The sequence below is a fragment of the Falco peregrinus genome, chromosome 11 (genome assembly GCF_023634155.1).
Source record: "Falco peregrinus isolate bFalPer1 chromosome 11, bFalPer1.pri, whole genome shotgun sequence".
NCBI lineage: Eukaryota > Metazoa > Chordata > Aves > Falconiformes > Falconidae > Falco > Falco peregrinus.
In genome coordinates, this window is record NC_073731.1 from 16024331 (window position 1) to 16041152 (window position 16822).

The following is a 16822-nucleotide window of genomic DNA, read 5'->3' on the forward strand; positions in this document are numbered from 1 at the left end:
ACTCTGGGCAGTGGTAACAGCCATGGGAAAATTTCTACAGGGAAAGAGGCCTTCGAAGCTCATTTTGTATCTTATATGCCTATCTTCTAAATGGTAAACTCTGTTTTAATAACAGACTGTTTTCATAAGGGCTCTGTAACCTTTTGCAAATCCTATGATGGGTTATACACATCATTTAACTCTTTGTCTGGCAGTAACTTTACTCTGCAGATTCAAACCATGTCAGTATGGATACAGGCACATAACCAGATGTGACTGGATTATGGCAGCTTAAAAAATTACAGCCTAGCCCCCCACGATGCTTCAATTAGGACAGTTTAAGGTAGCAACTTTTGTTCAGTATCAAATGGTATGCTAAGAGCATGCACATGAACAGCTTTGAATACTCTGTAGATAGGTGGCTACTTGCTAAGTCACCTTACAGCTTGAACTTATTCCTCTGGGGCAGAATCCACTGCAGACCGGCCTCTGAAGAGAATAACATGTCCTACTAGAACATTTAGTATTTATTGGAGCAATATAGCTATCCAGGTTAGTTGAGGATGACACTATTTTGCTGAGTGTTTGCAAGGGTTGCTTTAAACCCACTTGCTTTCAGGCAAAGTGATAATCAGTCTGAGCACTGTAAGACTTTTACAGTGGAAGGCCAACACATCTTTTTTCATTCAGTCTGCAAGAACAAACCAAGCACAGCTGTTTTACTGAAAACAACCCACTGGTATTTAAGTAGATTAACAAAATTAACTGTGAAAATCCTCTGCTATGTGAAAGTCAGTAACCTGTTGGCCACAAGGAGGCAGGGCAAGGATTCAGTAAACTCAAACCCCAGGCTTTTATAATAAATAAATAAATAAATAAATAAACAAACAAAAGAGGAGCATTAAATTAGTTCAGTCATGAAACTCTGAACTGCTAGGCAAGATAAAAAACACTTTTCAGCCACAGTGTGTGGTTTCAGTATTGCTGTTTTATTCCAAGAGCAGCAAATATCTTAGATACCAAACAATAGCTGATCTGGCAGCAATTTTCTGGTTCTTTTGAAGAAGCAAATCACACATGCTTCTTCCTCACCACTTCTTTGTGATGTAGAGAAAAACTCTAACACTAAGCTTTGATAGCAACAGTGGATTTACCAACTCAGAGCAAGAAACCATAAAGCCAGGTTCACAAGGTGTTTGTTGCTCCCAAGCTGATGAATCCTGCTTCTGGGCAGCTTTGGGAGCTCTGCCTTTCACTCCCTTGGCACATCTAATTCTGGGCTAAAAGCAGGCAGCGGCAGTTTGGTGTCTGTATTTCCCTACCAAGAACCTTATGCACAGTACAGTACAGTGATGTTTCCCTTAACCAGAACTATAGGACATTCCAAAGTCAGCACTAACTCCAGGTCAAACTTCTAAACGGCAAAGGGGTAAAAAGAGGAAAATAGGGCTAAAGTATCTCTGTTTCAGAGTTAAACTGAAAAAGATTAAATTTAACAGTGAAACAGAGCCTTTCACAGTATCAACACATCACAGTCCAAATCCACGAATGATGTTCTGTGTTGCACGAAGTGACTTTACTCCTAGCTCTGCCACTGCATGCTACTGAGCTAGGTAATTTCAGTCCTCTATGCCTGTGTTTCCTCATCCTTGAAGCAGTTGCTTTCCTTCTTTATGAAGCAGTGTGAAGTCCACGGATAAAAAACATGCTACAAGAACTAGTTATTATTAATGCAATTCAGATATGGAATGCACCAGATGGTAAAATCTCCAAGATTTTAATGAACTATTGTAACAGAACATATGTAATATGACGTTATTATAACAGGCATTTAAATGTATAGTTAGTACATACAATGTGACCTGCTCTGCTCTCAGTAACTCCACTGGAATTATTTTGGATGTATGTCAGATAATACTAGGAACACAAAATAGCCCCATATGTGCAATGTGGTAAGGTTTTCATAGCAATGCTATCTTAACTATTGCCTGTCCTGTTTTTATTTTTTGACGGGGGTATTGTATTTAGTGGACTGTTCAAGTATGCTTTCTGCATTTCATTCTAGCAGGAAGTAAAAAAAGTACCCTTGTGTCAGAGACTTAAAGTGCCTCTGACCAAGTATCTCTTACCTATCATCATTAAATAGTTGTCATGAAGCTGTAAGAACCTTTTGGGTTATTTCCACTGTATTCTGTAAAAATTATGTCTTTAATCACCTTATGCTAGATTTGGTAAGCAATTCATGCTTGTGTCAGAAGAGCCAAATGTTCAGCTTCAGGCTGTGAGGGCAGTAGTATCTCCTTTCTCCCACAGCATTTGAGTTCTGGACAAGATGAATTCTATGAATGGGCAAAGGTGAAAAAACCGGACTGCAGCTTAAGCCACCGGCATCACACATTACAGTGAGAGACAGGTACTGACTTCAGTAAATGAGGAACCCAAAGATACTATCAGTATGTATAATAATTGTAGCTCATCTACAATACAGACTATAAAACTCAAGTGACCTGACATTTAATATATGAGAGGCTGGAAGCAAGATATCAATTTCACATCATAAATTAGTCTTTGTGCTAGTGCCCAAAGATTTGGCTGATTACTCATTGCTTTCCCTTAGTGCTTAAGCAGTCTTTTCCAAAGCAAGACAGTTAAACCACAAAAACGTACCGTAGTGTCCACAGCCCTGACCTTCCCAGCAGGAACGTGCTTTGGAATGGGTTCTTCTACTGATATCATCATGCAGCCTTCTGCTCCAAGAGTAACAATTACGAGCTTACACCCTCTTTCTAACAGCATGCGTCCCACCTTTTCAGCATCTTCAAGGTTGCCAACTGGGTTGCCCGTTAAAATTTCTGCCTGGAAAATAACCCACGCAAATGAAAATCATAATCTGACAGCATTCATTTTTGGACAGCAGTTACATTTGAAAACAGCATTTAATATCTTTCTAAAACGTGTATTATAGGACGATCATGAAACCACCTCCTACGCTGATATTCAGCTATGTCTTGCTCCTCATTTGAAAGCAGCGTGTACTTCAGTCACAGCAGACTAACAGAGAGCAGCCTAGGCAAGAGACACAGGAGGCATGGGTTCTGTTCCAGATTCTACAGCTTACCTGGCATGCAACCCTACTAAAATCACATTTCTCCCACATGCCTCAGTTTCCTCATCTGTGAAATGGACACAATGACACAGCCCTGGCAAAAACAGTTTGTGGTCTAATGTGAAAAATGCTACATGGTAACTCGGTCACTACTGCTGGGGGATATTTATCGCTAAGCGAGAAACTTTTAAAATTCTTTTTTAAATTCTCAGTGTTCAGCTGGAGGGAAATCACAAGGGAAAATCTCTTGAAGGAAAAAGATATTTGCTCAACTCTGACCACTCTGTTTACTTTAATATATATTTTTAGATAAGAATACCTAAAAGTTAGCTGAAGCCTTCTTTGGGCAAAGGCCCATTACAAGATTATTATGTATTTCTGTTATGGCCATGTCCATAGGCCTCTGTCAAGACTGAAGCTCTTCTGTGTTGGCTCTGTAAAAACCCAGATAAACTCCTCTTCTAACAGATGGTGACCTTAAGTCAACTTCTCCCAGTTGGCTCTTAAAATTAATCTCTTCTAGTTCCACCCAACTAAGAGCAAAATTTCCCAAAAATCTGCAATGAAAACTCCAGAATCAAGCATCCTTTTCACCACTTCATACATTTTCTTGATGGCATAGCCCTGTCAAATGTCATGTGCTCTTTTTTTTTTTTTTTTTTTGGCAGGGAAGAGAACAAGAATGAAATAGGAAGAAAGGGAGGAGAAAATACAGCGCGTTTTATCTGAAAGTCTAGCAAGCAGTACTCCTGTATAACACAGTGTGCCTTCAATTGTAAGTAAACAGACATACTATATTTTGCTGTCTTTACTAAATCTTGTCCTGCTTGCCTGAGAAGAGCGAAGTCCTACTTTGTATCTTGCACTACAGGGTTGCTGCTGGATCCTGAAAAACGCAGTCCGAAGTGTTTTCAGATAACCGCCTAGCAACTGGGCATAGCTTCCACACTCTCAGGGCTTATTTTCAGTGGAAAACTTACTCTGGAACTTATTCGCCAGCTACATTTCCTGACCTCTGCTGCACGGGCAGCTTGGCTTCTTGGGAAACAGCTGCTGAAATATTTCAAACTACCTTCCTCTGCATTACTGAAACTTGAATTCAGTGCACATACTTCTTGATATAACAGACTGTAAACTATAGTGATTAAACAACTGCCATGCCTGTAGTGAAGAGAGGGAAGGCAGACAGCTGGGGACAGGAACTACTACAGCCATCCCAAAGTAAACCGCCCCCAGCTGTGAGTCAGCGCCCGCTGCTCGCCACTGTCATTTCCTGCGTTTCAGCCTGACCCAGGGGAGAGCAGCCACCCTTAGGCTCTGGATGGCCAGATGATGCCAACACACTCCCTAGAGTTTATAGTATCATTAGCAGAGTGCTTGCTGGTTTCAATTTTCCAACTTACAGGACCAAGTCCTGCTGTCCCCACTTAGAAAAATGCACAAATGATTTCAAGCTTTGTAGATTTGGTTGCTACAAGGCAGATCTGGTGTGGCAGGCCTCGGGGGGGGGGGGGGGGGTAAACTTGTGCACTGCAGGGGCAAGGTCTGGTTGCCACATACATGCAATTTAGAACTACATTTTTTTAAACAACCTGACCCCAGACAAGAATATGGTAAGCTTTAACTTATAAGAAAGCAACTAAATCTATCCAGTTTTCTCTTTGGCATGTCACCATGCTGCTCAAACTTCTCTTGCAGAGCAACCTATTTAAGCAAACTGAACCTATTTCAGCTTTTGAAAAGTTATAAAAGTATTTTCAAATAAGAAAATTTGTTTCAAAAAGTATCTCACAAAACCTTATAAATGTATTTTATTGCAAGGTTTGCAAGAACTCAGTGCACCAATAACGGCTTTGGAGTAACCAAGGATAGATAATAAACAGTATTAAAATATACATATACTCTGTTCTAATATTCAAGTGCTTAAAGAGTCTGTGTCTCTTCATAAATGTTAAGATATCTGGAGCAGGAATTATGCATTCCTGTATTCAGAAGACCTAGCACATGTTGTTACAGGAATAAAATGGATTTACACAAATACTTGAATGAAACTGGCTAACTAAATTTCCAATGTACATTATGAGGGGCAATAATTCCAAACATTCTACCTATTGCAAAGTCTACAGAACAAAAGTGGATTTGGTTTTGGAAGAGATACAGTAAATCTGATTTGGCTTTATTTACCTGGTATTTACACTTCTGCAAACTCATGAGCAAGGTAAATGAAGTATTTAGATATAATATTCTTCCTAATGAAACACACATACTCTATGCTTAGCATTAGCATTGTACCTCTCTCTGTGCTTGCTGTGTCCCAAGTCAACAGGATTTTTTGCTTGGGTAGTGAAAGAATTGTTCTGGGACTGATATGTGAAAGGTTTTGCAGTAATCTCTCTTTTCATCTTTATACTGCTTATACCAATAAACAAAATTACACTGAACAGACAGAGTCTGTATAAAAGTAGATCTTCAACTGCTTCAAACCACTATCATCTAACTCATCTATAGCAGGATGGTGAAACTAAAAAACACTGGAACAAGCTGGAAGAACCATAAAAGCAGCAGAAGCCAGACAGATTCTGTGCCAATAATTAGAGATTGCAGTAAATGTCAACTGATGTTAAATACTGTGGTGAGTTTTTAAGTTCCTCGCTTCAGTAGAATCTTATTTAAAAAACAAACTGTAGTACAATTGAAGGAAATAACTAATGGTTATGTAAAGAAAAAATTAAATAACAATACTAAAACCCCAATGTGGACATTTGCCACAGTACTGTACAAAAGGGCAGCAAATTAAGAATTTTATTTTTCTGCAGCTAGTCTCATAAAACACCTCAGTTAAATGGACCTATAAAGCAGGAGAACATTCCACAAAACTGCTGTCAGAATAAACCTATGGCGGATATTATATACTTAACCTACACAGAATTCTTTTAATTTTGTTTACAAAAGTGGAAGAGAAATTTAGCTGAAGCTTTTAATTTATCTGATGTGATTTTGGCCATAACCCTCACTAATCTTAGTTAACTCTCCATGTCCCTTTAGACTGTGGAGTCCAGCCACAGTAAGCTGACACAAACAACCACTGCTACAGAAAAAAATCGGTCCTGCTTTTTTCCCTTCCGCTCCTGTCCACATGGCCCATTCTCCTGCGCCGGCACAACAATTTGTGTGGCCAGGAAACAAACTGAATTGCAAAGCAGATCTGTGTTAAAATTAACACCACCCCCAGTTCTACACCAGCCCCAAAAGCCAACCCAAAACAATTAACTTCTTTCAGCAACAGTACTAATTTACATTGTGTAAAAGTGAGAGCGCAAGTCTGATATGAACCTTTGCCAAGCGTTCCGAGCTGTGGTGTACCTGGGGCAGCCTATGGCTTACACGGCCACTTTCAGGGAGATACTCTGGATCCTCTGCGTGGAATTTGCAAGAGAAAATCTGCAGCATGGTATCTAGTATGGGGATCTCTGGCACAGTTAAGACCCTGACACACTACAGCATAGTACAGTGAAAGGCCACCGAGACAGTCTGGGGGCCGGGGACCAGGATATAAAGAAAAGGCTGGCAGAAGCGGGCTTGCTCAGCCTGAAGAGCACAAGGCCGAGGGCAGATCTAATGGCTGTCTACAGCAATACTATGAGCGGGCACAGAGAAGATGGAGTCAGGGTCTTCTTGAAGGTGCAAAGTGTAGGACTAGAGACAACAGGCACAAGCTGCAACATTCTGGAAATTCCGGTATTAGGAGAAGCTTTTTCACCACGAGGGTGATGAAGCAGTGGAACAGGTGTCCAGAGGTCACACAGTCAGTCCATCCTCGGAGATTCAAAACTTGACTGGACAAAGCCCTGAGCAATCTGGCCTAAACTGGCCATGCTTCACCAGCAGGTTGGACTAGAGACCTCCAGAGGTCTGTTCCCAGCTTCTATGATCCTGTGATCTTCAGCAAATATAAACTGGTGAAATAACAAGAAGAGTTACTTCTTTGGGGAGCAGTCCATCATTTGGACTACTTTTTGCACACCTAGCACCATAACAACTTTGCAGATGTTGCCAGGTACTACAGGAACAGAAATAATAATAGGGAAACTGTGCTACTTTTAAGGTTAACCCATCTAAAACTACATATGATAATTTACAATATTTTTCATTTTAAATATTTAAACAGAGTAAGCCAGTTGACTACAAATTTGGCTTGTACCTTAGGAGATTTCTTTGAGAATGACAGAACAAGATCTCATCCTCATTAATTCTAACACATGTGAACAGTCCTAAAGAAGTAGTGAGACAGATATGGTGTATAAGCAATTGCAAGAACAGGCCACAAGCCAAGTTAGTTCCAGTTGTTTCAAATTATAACATTTTTACATACATACAGGCATAAATACTTACCGTGCTAGAATAATTAAAAACTGATTGAAATGAATTGGCTTGAAGCTATTCACTCCCCTTCCAAAAGTTAACATCTTTCATTTTAGACTAAATATGGGAAATTTCACAGTTTCCAGCAACTGATAAAATGGGGTTCAGAACAAAGTTGGAATTGAAATATATTGTCAGTTGCTGGCAACTTCTACATAATGGTGCCATTGTAGCTTTCCATTACTCTAAAACAGAAAAGGCAAATTCAAGAGATGTTCTGAAATATTTGACTACTAGAGATATCAACTATTTTTTCTTAAGAAAGACTACCGCTAGTATTAATCTCTCGATATTAATAAGCACTGCCTTAACTGTCCTAATCCAAAACTCCGGATACAGTTTTATTACCTTGGTATTATCTGAATCTTGTAGAAGTCAATACTATCTCTTGATTTTGGACATATTAACAGGAATTTCCATTATTAATATTTCTTCCAAAAATTACCTAGCCTCTAGCAATAGACAGTAACACTTAAAAGGAAAGAATAGGATAGTATCTATTTTGGCATATTATTTTTATATGTCTTGCAGCTTTATTTAACATAATTAACAATAACTTATATTTAGTTGTACTGCTTTCTACCATTGAAGCCCCGAAGTATTCTGTCAGCAGGTAATTAAATCTTTGTTAGGCCTTTCTTATTTAAAAGTCTGATACCCATTTTACATTATAGAGAAAGCAGTTCCCGATTTTGCATTAAAAACAGCTTGACAAACTAAATCATTTGCTGTAACCATTTAGGAGTTTTCCTTCTCCTGAAGGGCTCCTCAGCATTCTTTGAACGGAGAAGCAGCTGTTCTTCAAAACATTTAGGATCAAATTGAAATTGCTGATGTGCAATATATTTTGGTTCCTAACCTGCAGGGCTATGTAATTGCATGCACACACTAAATAAGAAAAACAACACATGAACTGTATTGACATTGTGGTTGTGCCTAGAGCCATACTGTAGCAAGAAATCACATAAATACATGGGGAAAAAAATGGTAAGTATTCCAAAGCTCATCTTGTATAAGGTTGTCTCTTTTTCAACATTTATAGACAACTGAAAAGAACAACGATTGGTTTTCACTAAGATGACATTGGATACATTTATTTTTCGTTAGAAGAATTAAGGGAATGGAGAACTAGCACATTCCTGCAGAAACCTCAGGGATTAGGCTGTGCTACATCTGGGAATTAACAAACTAGTCTCAACAAGTTTGATCTTTCTGGGAAAAGATAAAACTGAACTACAGGCTAAGCAAAGAAAGAACTGATAACCTTGCAAGATTTGTTCTGAGTTTTTTTGTTCATGAACCACATAAAAAGAAAGTAATGCCAGACATTAAAAAAAATATTATTGCAACAAGCAAATGTGAAAAGAACAGCTTGTGAAGAGCCTTCTAGACAAACTACTGGTAGATAATTCACTGATAGTATAATTTTGTTTGCTTCTCTCTAGCACATAAATCCATAAGAACAAGCTGTGCTGTTATACCAGATACTGCATGTGATTTCATTAAATCCTAAAGCATGTAATGAAGAATGGATATAAAGTGTGATGTTCTATTTGATACTTGCATGTTTGGGACCCGACATCTCATGGCTGTCTGAAACTATAGCTGACATTTTAAAACTTTTATTCTGTGACAAAGACACTGCAGATCAAAACTCCTGACTGTCATGGCAGTAAATAACAGAAACTTCTGACTCAGTAATAATTCAACTAACCACAGGAACTACCCTCTTTTCCTCATCTTTTAACAATACAAACACTTACATAGTGTATCTGATGTCTTAAGCTAAATGGCTGGTATTCTGTTCTACAGCTAACATAATCTTCTGTCACAAACATATCACTCACATAATCCTCAAAAACCATAGGATTTTATCATTTAAAGGTATTTCTTGGTGAACAAGAATGATAAAGACATTTTGGTAAAACTGTGTGATAAATACTTGTAAATTTGAATCACTAAGAAAGCCAAACCAAGCAATAAAAAAAAATAAAACAAATAATCAGTGTAGATTTAATCTTGTCTTAGCACATACGTCTGTGTTAAGAAGAATGTTTTAGAAGAAGTTCAACTGGATAGCTCTACATAGTTCATCTTTAAACCCAAGACAATTTATTAACTATCTAAAAGACTTAGGAAAGATAAAGCAGAAATACTTTTTTTTTTTTTCTCCTTTCTAGTAGTACCTAAACATCCCAAATGAAAAATAAAAGATCCCAAAAGGGGTAAGTCTGGAATGTAAATAGGATTTTGGCTAGAAGGAAGTTATTTGAGACGTAGAAATACCAAGGAGTACAGGCAATGGAGATGGAACAGAACATCTCAGGAAGGCAGTTTTAAGCAGCACATTCAATAACTTTGGCCATAGAGAATAATAATAATAATGACCCATAAAATAAAAGTGGCCACAGTGGATCAGAGTAAAGGTCCATCTTATCCAATTGCTTTTTTCTGACTGACTGCTAGTAGATACTGCAGGAAATAAAATATTAAAAAAAAAGCATAAAATGATCTTTTCCCAGTATATATTCTGGATCATCAAGTCTTAGGTACTTCCTGATTTAAGAAGATGAAAGAAATGCAGATGTAGTTGGCTGAATGAACGAAGTTTAAAAAAATCAGAATTATCTTTAAGATTTGTAGAATTAACTTATTGCTTTTAAGTGCCATAAAGAGATGCGACTGGTAACCTTTATTTGGGTATGTAAACATTTATCTCTATACCAAACTTCTCAAGTGCATACATTACAGGGATCTGAAATTAAAGAAAGTCATTGAAAGAAAACAGAAAACAGATGGCATATGAATATATAACAATTACTAAAAAAACAACTTTCAAACTTGTGACATAAGAAAAACAAATGTTGCATTCTTCCTCTTTTTCTCAGCAAAAAGAAAGGAACAATGGCAACAGTAATCCCTTAAAGTCAATTCAATAATAAATCAGACACACAGGGAGGATGAAATCAAACTTAATTGATTATTACAGTCGTGCTAACGTAATTGATTTCATTGCAAAGTATGAAAAGGTTATTGTTAAAAGCAAAGGTACTTATGTGCTATTCTTGTCAGAATACACTTGTAAGAGTCCCACACTTGGATCTGTGCTCCCATGATGTGGCTGGCAGGGTTCTTCCATAGGTCTACCATTTCCATTAATTCAGAAGAGAGAAGCTTCCTCAACAGTAGAGAGCGTATTCGTGTGCCTGATTGCATGCAGTGATCCCAGCTATCTTCAAATGGTAATCACTTTTTAAAAGAAAATACCAGAAAAGAATGCAAACTGTACCCCCAGCTCTGTGGAAAGGTAGATGAGTGAGCAGGGATCTATTATAATTATACACCTTTATTTCTTGTTCTCCAAATAGAAGTAATTTTCTTTTCTCCATGTGGTGGTAATAATAATACATCCTGGCTCCAGCAAGCCAAGCTTCTCAAAGAATGTCCCTTTCAAGACTGTCCTCTAGCAATAAAGTATAACAAAGGGAAAACTTTAACATGTGTGTTGCAAAGAGCAATGAGAGAAAAGTCAGGAACAGACAAGTAATGAAAAACAAAGTTTTGTTTTTAACATATGGGGGATAAGTTTTTGCAGGGGGGGGGAAGTAACTAGTGACATTATGAAAAAAGCAAACAACAAATGACATTTACTAAATTGGTGGGAGAATATGGGTGTTCTCAGCCCAAAATTGTGCTGTTGCACTGTTCAGCCAGTCCAGGGGCACAGTCCCGGCACAAGTGCTTTCTGAAAGCGTGAAGAAAACACCATATAGGTTTTGTGCACATCCCCTGAACAAGAATAAATACTTTGCCTTAGCATTCTCTTCATCACAAATAATAGAGTTCTGATATCTGCTGGACAGTGTCTGAGCCACAAATGTTATCACCGCCAGCTACACTGGAAACTTTGCCTTCTGGAGGCCTGAGCAGCCGCGGCACCTCCCACCTGGCTATTTTGCTAATTCCTGAATGCTCTGGAGTATCTGAACTTGGCAGACTCATAGTGAAACATCCCAGAATAAAATTCAGATGTCCATTTGGATTACTTTGACCATCCCTTAAAAGCCAGAAGTCTTGTGAACTAAGAATTTCTGATACGGTTTGTGATGGCTTTTAACAGAAACTTCAAAAAAGGGCAATTGTGTCTTGAAGAACTTACTCTAACTGACATTGTCATCAGACAAAAAAAAGCAGGGACATGCTTTTCTCTTAGCTTTTGCCCCACCTCTTTATCCAAAGGTATCATTTTCATTGCAGAAACCATGTCTGTTGGAGATAACTTTAACTATGAGCAAGGCACGGCTTCTATCCACTAGGTTACTTCTCCCACATTCCTGTTTATATAAAGAGAGGGTGAGGGAAAGGAGCACAACATGCATAATGCTAATAAATAGGAAATTTAAATGAAGGCCTTATGAGATACGCTTAATTTGTCTCTTGTGACAAAAATAATTTCCTTTGGGAGAAACAACGCACTTGAATTAGAAAGGAGAGGGAAAGGAGGGGAAAGGGGGGGAAAAAAAAAAGGAAAACATACAGTTGAAAGGCCAAAGAAACAGATTCACTGAAAACAGATCTGACAGGAAGAGGCATATGAAGCTACTATTTGCCATCAAGTGCAGCATGTGTGCATCACCTCCTGGCAAGCGAATTTAAAACTGTCAGAACACTATGGCTAGCGCATTCCTGCTAATCATATCAAGGGACTGCAGAACAGGGACAAGGATCTATTTCAGTATTTACCACTGAGTGATAACATTTTGAAAGTATCCTTTTATGGATTTATTTTACTCATTTACTCGTAAGGATGGCTGGACACAACTTTCTCACTACAAACAATTAATTTAATTTTGAGTGCAATCTAAAGGTGTTTTAGAATACTCCTCTTTGCTCATTAGGTCAGGGATCAAACTTGTCACCTCCAAAAGTCCTGTGTAAGAGAAGCATGCCTCAGTTTCCCCATTCCCTATGCTGAATTTCTGAGAAGAGAAACCCTCTGAAATGTTACTGTTTAAGACTCCTTCTTTAACATGACATAAGACCATTACCTCAGTTTCATTGCAGCAGAAGATATCAGAATGAGTATAAAATTGCGGATCTAGGTCAGCAAGGGCTGGAGCTGGATTAAATAAAGTCTTTACTGAAACAAAAGAAGAAGAAAAATAAAGTCTAAATCTCTGGTGTTTTAGATTTATAAACCATCATCTGAAACACCATTGTGGTTAATTCACAGCTCCCAATTTTCTTATTAACACACAAGTGGCTCTCAGTTTCTGTGTCCTTGTTTTATAGAACTACTAGAGTTTTGTTTATTAAAGGTCCTTTCTAATTCATGTGCAGGCACCTGTCATGATGGGAACATGACAGAAGAGTAACAGAAAAAATAACCAAGAAATTATTAAATTATTTAAAACAAGGGAAAAAGCCTTAGAGAGTAATGCAATTTGTTTTCAGTGTTGTTATCTGCGTTCTGCACATGAAGAAACAGGGGTATGGAGTAATGAAGGGCAAGTCCAGACAAAGAGTTAAACGTGCTTCTGAATGTGTTACCTAACTTGTTCAAACTGCCACATTATAAAACTGTTGTGTAGACAAGGCACTGTATATTTTTAATATGCTATCTGGCAGAGCTAGACCTAAGCTTAACACGTGGTAGAATATGTTAGTTAACCTAACTTTAAACTGTAGCCTAAGGCCCCGTGTAACAGCAGAAAAGGTTTGTCATGAGGACAGTGACTTACTCACTGTTAGCACAGGAAGTCTGCAGACTTAGTTTCTCACTTTGCCAATTTTATGATTAATACTCCTGTGTCTTAACCACAAGGCCATCATTTTTATATAAAGGACACTCTCTTACTTTAGAAATATTCCTTGTAGTAAGTGATCAAATCTTCCAACTTGAATGCCTAAATTTTTGGCTTTAAATACTTACTTAGAACCTAAGCTACAGCACCTAATATTCAGACACCCTGAACACTTCTGAATGAATCCCAGCTAATTCCCTAAAAGAGGAAGATGCATAGAGACTTCTGAAATCTGGGTAGCGAGAACCTGAGAAGATGACCTTTTTGGTTAACACTCTGAAAGTTTTAGTCTTTGAGTGTAGAACTTTATCATGCCTCTCTACCTGCCTCATAAAAAAGAGTATTAAAGCAACAAAGACATTTACCCAGAAGTCTGAAAATGCCAGGATTAGGATTTCCAATGAAATCTTAATTTGACTCCCTCATATTATTACAATACAGTATGTTTTATAATAAACTCTTTAATTATACGATCGCATACCACTGAAAAACAGCATGTGATCACATAATTAAAGACTACAACATAATACATATGCAGAAAGGAGACAAATTAAAGTTTCACAGGCAACCTTAACTCTTGCATTTCCTATTTTCTGAACTGCAACCCTAATAAAGTTTATTTAAACACAAATCTTTAAGGTATACCTTCTTAGGTAAAACAAACAAACAGCACATATTGGAAAACAAACTCTGTCATGTGGTATCATACCAAAATACACATGGGTCTGGAGCAGCACTGGAAGTGTTCCAACTTGGGTTTTAAGTAATACAGAGTCATTGTGAACAAGGTGTAATACATTACTATTAGTTTGCTCCCATATTTAATATCTGCTGAGCGGGAGGGGGTGATCACATCATACCTCTTTACACCCCCTCTCAACGCTTTCTTTTTCCCACCTCCAGTACCCACAGCCTACTCCCCGACTCTACCTCCGTATTCCAGTCTCTCTATTCAACAAATCCTGTTCTCTTCTCCAGTTTTGTTCTCCTTTCAGTTTCTCTCTTCCTTCCTCCTCTACCACCCCCAAAAATCAAGCAAATCCCTCCTAAACTTCCCTTGTCTGAAACCTGCTCTCCATCCCCACCATTCCCATCCAGCTTTGCCTCTTTGTATTTGCATCCAGCAAGCTCCTGCTCTGCACTTCTGGGCCTACAAGAGATCTGTAACAGTATAAAAGAAGTTGCCTAAAACCAGATTCAGGAATTACACTGAAAGTCATGCTGCCCAAATGGACAACAGCCTGTGTGGACAGACTCCCAGGGAAGCTAGCTGTGAAGCTCTAATGATTTCCTCAAGTCCATGTGAAAGGTAGTTATTTTCCAAAGGCAGATAATACAGTAAACATCAGGTAGATGTCCATAATGTTGTAAAGGCTTATTTTTAAAAGAAAGCTCCCTTGCTACCAAGTCTTAAGCAGATTTTAAGGTAGCCAGTATTCATATTTAAAAGGGGGTAGGGTGGGGGATATTTTCCTTTGACTGATTTCTGCAGCCACTGCGCTTTGGCAGAAATTACAAAGAGTTTATCCACAGACAAACAGCTGATATGAAAAATTGCAGCCCAAGATTAAAAAGTTGAAGCACCTGAAAAATAGATCCTTTACTTGCAAGCGACATGGAATCTTAATAACTGAGGCAGCTCCCAGCCCATTCTTCACTACAATATTAACAGGTTGGACATTATCAGCCATCTTTTACAGGGTTTGTCATTACAGAAGCCCTAAAACTGCTTTACAGACTTTGATACACAATAACATTTTGCCCATCAGTGAAGTGGTCCCCCTCTTGGAAGCAGCAGCAGCTTTACCACACATGGCCACTAAAACCCCTAGAATTTCCCAGTCAGATTTCCACTACAATTTATACCCACTTCATGTAATTATTTACAAACCTCCCTCCCTCCTTCCTTCTCTCCAAGACTGTCACAAGATCTTTAATAATCAGTGCCACAATGACAGAATGTCAGAATATAATAAGTCCCTTTCCAGCTTACAGATCCAGGTGGTGTTCACTGAACAGAAGCAAAGGGTTCTTGCCTGTGTGTCCACATTCTTTTGCCGCCTTATCATTTATTTCTTTAAGAATGAAGAAAAACAAGCAAAAACCCCCTTGAAACAGAGGTTTGAGGCATCTGGATATGCATCTGTTTTAAACAAAAATAGTCTAGTGCACATCCTAACATGCACTACTGCATTATACATGAGGGTATTGCAGGCTAAAAGAAAGGAAATCGCATTACCAATTTACAGTTGGCTAAGGATAGATTTTTACAGTGCTACAAACTCAGCTGTTTACTTAGATTTGAATGCACATGACATTTGAACATGTGTAGCCTGCTGCTTTAAAGCAGAAGCAACCAAAGCTTTCCTGATACGGGAGCAGCCCAATGATAGCAGACTGACAGCACAGAACTACAGCTGGCCCACAGTTACCTGCTATTTTTCCTTGATACATAGTGCTGTCTACAGTTGCTAAATGCTTGCATGTCTGTTCCACGCATCAGGTTTGGATTTTGTTTTTAATTGCCTTTAAAATATCCTGTCTTTTTCTTCTGTCACAGGCTGGCATCTTGTCATATGAGGGTGACAAAAGTGTGACACCTCTTAACAAAACTATGCATGGAGTTAGAAGCAGACAAAATAAGTCATGGATATTGACTCATGACTCAACTATAGTCCATTAACCACTAGGTTAAGAATGCTTTTATCTGTTTTTGCAAAACATAACAAAAAATACAGTAAACTCTGTTGCACATACACACATACACACATTTTAAGCATTCCAGGTGCTACTGTTTTCTAAAGTTTTTAGTTTTTACTAGGTTTGCATGAACCCACTTTTGGCATTTGAAACAGAAGTAACAATAATTTTTCCCCGTGTGCAGTTCTCTTTCTAGAGTTTATTGCTATAACCACCACAATTTAAAAGCCACTCTTTCCCAGCCTCACGTCTAACACAACTGCTTAAATCAGCTCAAAATGCACGAACGTGATGGATTAAGTGCTGCTACATCTGACATCTTCACTAGTGTGTGAAGACTAGTGATCACAACAGTTGCACAGCAGATCTCGGTGCAGAAGGATGACTGAAGAATCAACAAACCCAGCGTGTTATGATCTACTGGAGCAAGCCTGGGCCCGGCCGCAAGGAACCAGTTAGTTCTGATCCCAGTTCCATCCCTGAACTGTTGCATGATTGGCCATACTACGAGCTATTCCCTCACAGTCTTATCTTCTGGATAGGTGGTGTGAACAACATATTTTTAATCTCATATAGATGCCTCACTTGCATAATTATTTAGTTAGTGTTCAAATACTGTGGTAACTGTGCTTGAGTAACTGAAAGCATTACAGGCGCTTAAACAACAAAAACCATCATGTCAGTAGTGAAACCCCATCCTGTTCAAGCAAAATGTCAGCTTTTATCTATGTATACGCTACACCGAAGGAACAATGGGCTACATTTAAAAGTACAGCACAGTAACAATTTACGAATAATTTCACAGACCATG

General features: G+C 38.4%; 1 protein-coding gene across 3 annotated transcripts in view; it reads right to left on the reverse strand.

Moving 5' to 3' along the window:
- Nucleotides 1–16822, reverse strand: part of RBKS (ribokinase) — a 69783-nt gene that overhangs the window by 18292 nt on the left and 34669 nt on the right. For all 3 annotated transcript variants that reach the window (XM_055816667.1, XM_055816668.1, XM_055816670.1), the window contains 2 exons: nt 12556–12647; nt 2647–2835 (listed from right to left, as the gene is read on the reverse strand). In XM_055816667.1, the coding sequence (XP_055672642.1) occupies nt 2647–2835; nt 12556–12647 (281 nt within the window). The remainder of the gene's footprint in view (nt 1–2646; nt 2836–12555; nt 12648–16822) is intronic.